This window comes from Pelobates fuscus, chromosome 6, assembly GCF_036172605.1.
Source record: "Pelobates fuscus isolate aPelFus1 chromosome 6, aPelFus1.pri, whole genome shotgun sequence".
Lineage (NCBI taxonomy): Eukaryota > Metazoa > Chordata > Amphibia > Anura > Pelobatidae > Pelobates > Pelobates fuscus.
The window spans coordinates 216,706,108-216,715,511 of record NC_086322.1 but is presented as its reverse complement, the minus strand read 5'-3'; the positions used below and the strand labels follow the sequence as shown (position 1 = coordinate 216,715,511).

Genomic DNA, 9,404 nt, shown 5'->3' with positions numbered 1-9,404 from the left:
AGGCACTGTTATGATATTTAACAAGTTAAATCCATGAGTGCAAGAATTCTTATTTGCAAAAAAATTGCATAAATATTTTACAATTTCTATATCACTAGACAATACATTACAAAACATTAAACCACAGCAAACCTTTTTTCTTTCTTACAGCAAAATTCCTTCATATCATTTTCTATAAAGTTCATAAAAAAACAACTGCATTGGCTGGTCAAAAGAAAATGGCTTTAAAAACACATCACCTGTTTATACATGTGATAAGTTATCTTTTAAAATGTATTATTTATTTGATTAAAATGTATAAATAAACTTAGGAATATTTATAAAGAGAGACTGCAGTGCAAAGTCCTAAAAATTGAACAATCAGTCTAATCACTCATTTGACATACCTAATGATTACACCTGTTTTTAAAGTCTGCTCTACAATTGCCCTTTATAAATATTCTCTGTATTCGAATATAGTTGAGTTGTGTGTATTAGCAAGTCTTGAAGCGAATAGTCAAAATGTCAGTTTTTCAATCTTCTCTTGCAGTTGATGGTAAAATAAGTAAAAAAAAATCCAAAATGCAATTGCTACTTGCTATTTTTTTTTACCAATGTCTTTTTTTTCTTCATTTTCTTAATTCCTAATTTGATGAGCTGAAAAAAAAAAAAGTTTAAAATGCGTTTTTTGAAATAAAACAAAACACAATGTTGCAACATGTTCTGCAGAGCTATATTGGAGAACATGGATACTCAAATATAAATCCTAGTCCTGGAAAGTAATGTTTAGATCAGTGGTTCCCAAACGGTTTAGGTTCAAGGTGCCCTTAATATTGAAATATTTTACCAAGTCACCACAGGTCAAAACAACTTTCTAGGTTGTATATATGTACAGCGCTGTGGCATATACTGGGCCCCTAAACTTAGGAGTGGCACTGGTAGATTATTTAAAGAAACAATCTAGGCACAATAACCACTACATTACATTGTAGTGGTTATGGTGCCAGTAGTGACATAGTGAACTCCCAGGGTAAGTAATAAAACTGTTTTTTTAAGAACAGTTTGACAACTTACCTGAGGTCTGCCGGGATATGGGCTGTAGTGTGTGTGTTATGTTTTTGCAGGGAAATGGACTCATGAAGGCGTTAATAAGTAAACCACTGAGTGGAGTCCTAAAACAAAGAAATGATGACTGCATATATTCCTTACCAAGGGTGTGTAGAGCATCAGCATTTTTACATCCTCTACTTGCAAGTTGTTACTGTTAATAAAATAAAGAGGTTTTATTAGTCTAAGCCTAAGGCACATGTTCTCATTTTTTATTATGCATGAAATGGAGTTAAACTTAATTAATTTTCTTAATTGTTATAGTATACATATGCTCAATTGCTAGTCTTTGTATTAAAGCTTCATATAGGCTTTAGACAATAAGAAAGATATTTAGGCGGAAGAACACATTTGTTTATTTTTTTTGTTCAGTAACTTGAGCTCTAGACTATTGGCAATCTCCCATACCTCATCGGGGAAAAAAAAATCATAAATATTTATGTACATACTGATTCTTGAAATGTTAGAATGTCACTTGGCAACATTCTGCTACACAACAAACCAGTAGTGCTAGAGATACTCTCCCTGGGCTTGAATTCGATTTCAATATAATACAATTGTTTAGTGAATAACTTCATTTGAGAGGTATATTTTTGAGATGGAAGTGACAGAATTTGGTGATTGCCTGGTGATTGAATGCCAGAGCAGATGGTTGTGCCATTGCAGTAGCATAGCAGTAGCAGTGTTTGAAGGAGGAAAGACTATTTCGGATTTGGAGAGATTGAGTACAAGGAAGTAAGCTGCCACCCAGTTAGAAATAATAGAGAGGCAGATGGAGACATGATTCCACAGGGACAGAGAAAGATCAGCAGAAGATAGACAGACAGATTTGTGTGCCAGCAGAAAAGTGATATTGGAAGCCATATCAACTGATTAGTTTATCAAGAGAGGCAGTCTATATTGAGAACAGTGGGGGACAGAGGACAGAACTGCAGGGAACACCAAAAGAGATGGTTTGTGGAGGAAAGGAAGAACCAGAAAAAGAGACACTGGGAGAGAGAGGAGGAGAACCAGGAAATAGTCTCATAGACTGGCACTAGAGTAATGCATCACATCAGTATAAATGGGCATATCATGCCAAGTAGCAGTAGGTACCCTGACACTCAATTTTGTTACAGCACACTCTGCTCCTTGCATTGACACTTGAGATCAAAATAGTGTCACTTGACGCAAATTATTTATGTCCAGCTACTTGGGCATGAAATTTTACATGTATTTATATTTCCCTAAAGTTCACACTTTACTACAGAAGTCCCCTGTTTATATGTCTTAAAGGAACTTTAAAAAAAGGATATCTGGTTTTAACATGTGGAGTGTTCCGTTACTACACTGGATTCTACGTATCTATACATGGGGGGAAAAAAAAGTTAACTTCCCTTTACCTCCAGCAGCCAGTCCACTCTTTTCATTGCTCTACTCTACCCCTGGGAGACTGTCAGTGAGTATGGTCTCCCTTCCTCTCTGGATCTAATTGGTTCATTGTTAAGATCATTCTGAGTCAATCAGGATGCCCTCCTGGCTTAAAATAGGCAGTTTTATGAATTGAAACAAGGGGGGACTGCCTGTTAACCCCTATGCACTTCATTCATCTGTGGTTGGGAGTGTCCCTTATAAGTGTGCATGTGTCTAGTTTTGTCTGTGTATGTGAATATGTTGCTAATTATATAGATGTGTGCTTGCAAAATAGTTTATCGTGAGAGTTGCCAAAATTGGATGTCTATTGTCTAGAATGAATGCCTCTTATTGTCTAAAATGAATGCCTCTTATAAGACATCACAACATGAAGTCCATAATGTTTCTTCAACTGCCTAATCAGCTTTCAGAACAAAGATCTTTAAGATTTTTTTTGAATAATGCATCTATTTTGAAGGACTTTGACTATTGCATAGAGGTATCCAGTGAGTGCAGGGTATGAGTATGTGAATGTTTTAAATTTAGTTGCATGGAAAAGTTTTGTATTCTAGCCCCTATTTCTATCCAGATATAGCTAAAGACCATATGATATCCGAAGGAATGTTGCATTGGTTAAAATAATATTAATAACCAATAATATTTGTTTTTTTCCTAAATAATAAATTATTACAAATCATTAGTAATATTATGTTAGCCAAGGACAGAAGGACACATCCTTCGTTATAAATACTAAAGGAAAACTATGTATTCCTAATCCTATAGCGTTAAAACCACCATCTAGTCCCCCCCCCCCCTCTTCTTCCCCCCACCCACTAAATATAGTAAAATCTTACTTTTGTACAGGTCTGCAGCTGCTGGCTCTGCCCCAGATCTCCCTGCATAGCGGACATCATCAGAAGTGGTGGTCTGGGCCAATTACAATGCTTCCCCATAGGATTGGCTGAGACTGTCAAGGAGACAGATCAGGCAGAGCCAGCACAAGTCAAACACAGTCCTGGCAAATCAGCATCTCCTCATAGATATGTATTCAATCAATGCATCTCTGTGAGGAAAGTCCAGTGTCTCCATGCAGAGGGTGGAGACACGGAATGTCAGTCACACTGTGCTGCACTACCCCAGGAAGCACCTCTAGTAGCCATCTGAGGAGTGGCCAGTGGAGTTATTACTAGGCTGTAATGTAAACACTGCATTTTCTCTGAAAAGACAGTTTACTGCAAAAAAAGGGAATGATTATACTCACCAGAACAAATGCAATAAGCTGTAGTTGTTTTGGTGACTATAGTGTCCCTTTAAAGCATGTGTGTGTGTGTGTGTGTGTGTGTGTGTGTGTATATATATATATATATATATATATATATATATATATATATATATATATAGTGAGAGTATGTCCCTCACTCAAAATTGATATGCTAGTCTCCCACATAATCACTGGTTTTCTCTGCTGCCAATAAATATGTAAATATGTTTATGAATCTATGCAAGGTGTGGATGAATTTGTGTCTCCACAGAATTTCTGCTCACATTAGAAAAGAAAATGTTTTTCTTTCTCATTGCTATGTTTCCCATGCAAACAAGTAATATGGACTAATGATTACCATTCATGTAGATATTTTCTTTTTCCCGCTCAGCTGGTGAAGTTTTCTCCGGTGAAATTTTGGTCACAACAGATGTCTTCTGAGTCCCCTTTAGAGAGTCCTCTGAAAATTATAAAAATGAATGTGACACGCTCCTGAAAAACACTCAGGGTTATTTACTAAAGTGAAAATTGTCTGGAATTCAAAGTGATGTTCACATTTTAGACAAGACAGTTGAACGGGATGCATATTGAGCTGTTTCGGCCTTAATTTTGAAATTCACGTTGAATTCCCAGCAATTCTCACTTTAGTAAGTAACAATATTTGTATGGAAATTAGGGAAATCATAAGTCAAAAAATTGAATACTGTAGTGTTAGGAATACAAACGTGTTCCTAACACTATGGTGCAGGAGTGACTGCCCCCCTTTTTGTAAAAGGTGTTAACTTTTCTCCTTCGCCACTCCAGTCTCACAGAAGATGGCCCCGCTTCCATGGCTGAAATAATTAATCTTGATCTCAGCCAATCAGGCAGGGGACAGATTAAGAGCCTATTGGGCCTGATGCTGATAATTATGATGGGTCTAATTACAGAATCTTATCGACATAAAACACTAAAACAGTTATTCCTCCCAAGCGTCATGTATCTGGTGGAGGTGGTGCTAGAGGGAAACTCACAGTATATAGCTATCAGATAACACATACCCTATGCTAATCTCTTAACTTCTTCTTTCAGGTAAATCCATACCCCTAACAGCAGTGTCCGTGGAAGCAGGATTTCGGTGGGTTAGGTAAAAGGGTGGACCACTGACGCAAATCACATAGGGGACAGGCTATAGACACCAGAACAGCTACATGCTGCAGTGGTTCTGGTGAATATAGTGTTCCTTTAAGGATTATATAAATTCAGGAGATTTACAGCAAAGAAAACCACAACATTTTATGGCAATTTACTCACTATACACTGATATAGCTTTTGAAAACTATACTTTCATCCAGAACACGGCTATTTTATTTTTGCAATTCCAGTGTCAACTCTCTATCATATTTCCAGTTTAGCAATTAGTACACTATTTAACCCCTTAAGGACCACACTTCTGGAATAAAAGTGAATCAAGACATGTCATGTGTCCTTAAGGGGTTAAGGTGCTCAATCTCTGTGAGTTTATGTAAATTTCCTGTGAGTGAAAACAGCTCTTTAAAGGAATATTTTTTTTCGTAAATATACCCCTCAAAAATGCATGTATTTGTTCTGCAGGTGTATAAAAACCAGATTGCAAGAGCAGCAAGTCTGCTGTCTGCATCCTTTGCAAGCCTACCTCTCTTACCCCATCACAGACTGTAAATCTATGCCAGGAAAATGACCTCTCAAGGAGAAGCTTCTGTGCTGGCACCGCAAGCATACGATCATGGCTTTCCAGTGCCTCACAATGAACAGCTCACTGAAAAGTTGGGAAGGCAGGTGCTCTCTAGCCCAGTAGGCTTGCCACTTCCCTTAGCTCTGTGGAACTAAACAAAGCAAAGACAACTACCAGGCTGCCTGATTGACAGCTGGAAATGTTTTTCAGTGTCCATTTATAAAAGTTTCATCACTTTTATAAACTGCCAAAAACATATGGACTCCAGACACAAAGCATATCTGCTTGGGTTTGGAGTGTGGCTTTAAATAGTTTCTGATCCCACTTTTCTGTAAAGTTAATCAGTAATATAAAAAGTAACTAAACTCAATCTGGGAGGCAAAATGAAAACTGTTAATCTGTTACCAGTGCTGCTGCATTCTTACATTTATCTGGCAGACCAAAACAGCATTTTATTTCAGTATTCTGTATTACAATCTTTCATGACTGAATTTGAGAAGTGAGGCTCTCCATTAACAAATGCTAACACAATACTACAGCGTGAGATGCGGTCATGATAGAGGATATAACTATAATAGGGTGTCCTTCCTCTAAATTAGGGATGCTTGTAAGGCAGGTCCTCAGATGTTTGAGAACTACAACTTGATATTTTAATGGCAAAACATACATGGAAATTGCAGATGTACAAAATCTGATGCTAAACGGCTTTCTTCCTCTTTTAAAGATATATTCTAAAGTTTAAAAAAATATATATATATTAAAGAGACACTCTAAGCACTGAAACCAATTCTTGGAGAATCTGGATTCATGCTACTGGACCAAATCCACACTAAAGTTAGACATACTAATAAAGGCAGATAATCAGCAGATAATACTTCTTTATTCCCAAGTTGTGAACATACAAAAAATTAAATTCACAACAAATAATATATTCATATACATGCAAAAAAAACAAACAATAAGAAGGGAGTGGAAACAGACAAAAACACACATTTTGTGTCCTAGAAAGTGCTTTCTTGACAGCTCACAAGACTCATGTCCACACACTATTGGAAAACTTCCACAGTAGAATTTTCAGATAATGTCTGGTCCTCCATTCAAGCAACTGTGATCCAGAGCCAAAAAAGCACTAATCAACGTAACTTTTTTATACATTTAAACAGGACACTCCAAGCATCAGAACACTGACTGTAGTGTATGTGATAATGGGTGCTGTTCCACCTATTTTCGATTTTATTAATAGCTTTATTTAGTGAATTGGATTCTTCATCTGTAATAAGTGATTTTCCGAATTAATATCATTTATGGATAAATCTTTATTTTGAAATAGTGATGATGCATATACCTTCTGATGGCTGATTTTGGCTTTTTCCCTCATACTCTCTATTTATTCAAAAAGCACAGACGTAAACTGATATAAGCACAGACTGATCTAAATGGATTTATCAGTACTGCATACAATCTTTTTCAATGGGCATATCTAGTAAAGAATTTTTTTTTTTTTTTTTTAAAAGCATATACAGAAGCAAAATAGAACAAAATGTTTGAAAGTAATTCATGTTAGAAGCTATAAGCAGAGGTTCTTACCAAACTTTGCTTCGTACTCATTGGTGATAAGTGGTTTTAACTTCCCCCTGGTTTCCTTCACAAAGTGATCTACAACATCTTGAAGAGTTTTCAGTACAACCTGCATAGTAAAAACTAAATATTAGTATTGATGCCCATAGTCTGTGTATGTAGTATATTTTTGAAGTTTAGTTTTTCTCCCATACACACATATTATATATATATATATATATATATATACACACAAATTATATTTAAGAGTGAAACAAGGTCTCTAACAATGGTCATCTAACAATGATGGGCTAAATACTCTCAGCCTATCACTGCAATCCAGCAAATTAAAGCAAGAATTAAGCATGTGCTTTATAAGCCTTCCCCCGCCCTGCAGAGCTCAGTCTGCGCGGAGCCCTCGCCGGGTGAAGATTGATTATTTTTTGCCCTTTTTTATTTTTTTTTTATAATTGCGCCGGTTATTATGGTTTTTTTATTTGGCCTTTTTTGGGGCTGAAAAAAGATTTTAGAAGAAAGAAAACATCGAATGGTAAGTTTTTTTTTTTTTTTTTTTACAGGTACTTAGTTAAAGGTCCCCCCCTCATTAGTTTTTAGGGTGAGGGAGGTAGGGGGATCATTTTTATTGGGGGGAGGGGGTGACTAGGGGTTTGGGGACCCCAAGTCACCTAGGGGGGACATTTTTTTTAGGGCCCCCACCCGCTGCTCAAGGGTGGGGACCAGGGGGAGGACCTTATTAGTATTTAGGGCCCCCACCCGCCGCTGAAGGGTTGGGGGCCAAGGGGGAGGACACTAGGTCCCCCCCCCTTATTTAGGGCCCCCACCCGCCGCTCAGGGGGGAGGACCTTAGGTCCCGCCGCTTATTAGTATTTAGGGCCCCCACCCGCCGCTCAGGGGTGGGGGCCAGGGAGGAGGACACTAGGTCCCCCCCCTTATTCTTGTTTAGGGCCCCCACCCACCGCTCAGGGGTGGGGGCCAGGGGGGAGGACACTAGGTCCCCCCCCTTATTCTTGTTTAGGGCCCCCACCCACCGCTCAGGGGTGGGGGCCAGGGGGGAGGACCTTAGGTCCCCCCCTTATTAGTATTTAGGGCCCCCACCCGCCGCTCAGGGGTGGGGGCCTGGGGGGAGGACAATAGGCCCCCCCCCATCATTTTACTATAGGGCCCCCACCCGCCGCTCAGGGGTGGGGGGCAATAGGTCCCCCCTTTAGTTTGACTTTTTTTTTTTTTTTTTTTTAAACAGTGGGCAGTCACAGGCTGCTCACTGTTTAATAGACATGCCCCTACTCGCGGTATAGCGAGTAGGGGCAAAATTTACTAATACAAAGTCATTTTTACTTGGTATTAGTAAATTTGGCTGAAAGACCAATTTACGTCTTTCAGCCTTTTGGTAGATAACTCCCTAATACCGTGGGAATTAGGGAGTTATCTACCAAGCGGCTGCAAGAGAAGTCCCGAGGTGCCGAAATTCCGAAGTGCCGAAGTTCCGAAGTCTTGAAGTGCCGAATTACCGAAGTCCCGAATTGCGAAAATCCTGAATTTCGGAATGCCGAACCGAACGGAAAATTTTCCCCATGCACATGCCTACTTTCAATAAAATAATGAGACAGTCTGCTCAAGAGTTAATGTCATCTGCATTGTTGAAAAGTGTATATTTGCTCTTACTCCTTTCTGTACTGAATTGCACAAAGTCTCAATAAAATAAAGATTGACAAAAAAAGAAAATCTAAAAGAAATCTAGAACTATCCTTCTTGGTAAAACATTTCCAAATGAATAAATAAAATAATTTTTTAAAAGAATGAAACCTAGTATTTTACTATATACAACATTGTTTGCAACTAGTGATGTTGCGAGCATAAAATTTTCGGTTCGTGAACGCAAACTTCCGCAAATGTTTGCGAATGGGCGAACCGCCATAGACTTCAATAGGCAGGCGAATTTTAAAACCCACAAAAAAGCCCTAAAGGCCCCCACCCCTGAGCGGTGGGTGGGGGCCCTAAATAAAGAGAGGGGGGGGACCTACTGTCCTCCCCCGGCCCCCACCCCTGAGCAGTGGGTTGGGGCCCTAGATAATAATGGTGGGGGGGGACCTACCGTCCTCCCCCCCTTGAGCGGCGGGGGGGGCCCTAAATGAAAATCCCCCCAAATCAAGGTGACCAGGGGTCCCAAGAGCCTAGTCAACCCCCTCCCCTATACAAGCTATCTCCTACCCCCCTCACCCTAAAAATAGTGAAGGGGGAATAAAATAACTAACCTGTAAAAAAGAATTAAACTTACCATTTGACGTCTTTTTTCTAAAATCTTCATTTTTCAGCCCCAAAAAAGGCCAAATAAAAAGCCATCATACCCGACGAACTTAAAATAAAAGAAAAAACCTGAGCGCAAAAAAAATAATC

General features: G+C 38.9%; 1 protein-coding gene across 2 annotated transcripts in view; it reads right to left on the bottom strand.

The window, feature by feature from the left end:
* Positions 1–562: 562 nt before the first annotated feature.
* The window catches only part of STAP1 (signal transducing adaptor family member 1), a 115,428-nt gene continuing 106,586 nt past the window's right edge, over positions 563–9,404 (bottom strand). For both annotated transcript variants that reach the window (XM_063425337.1, XM_063425338.1), the window contains exons 8-11: positions 7,020–7,119; positions 4,098–4,199; positions 1,189–1,240; positions 563–636 (exon numbers count right to left, since the gene is read on the bottom strand). In XM_063425337.1, coding sequence (XP_063281407.1) covers positions 1,224–1,240; positions 4,098–4,199; positions 7,020–7,119 — 219 coding nt within the window. In that variant the 3' untranslated portion in view covers positions 563–636; positions 1,189–1,223. The remainder of the gene's footprint in view (positions 637–1,188; positions 1,241–4,097; positions 4,200–7,019; positions 7,120–9,404) is intronic.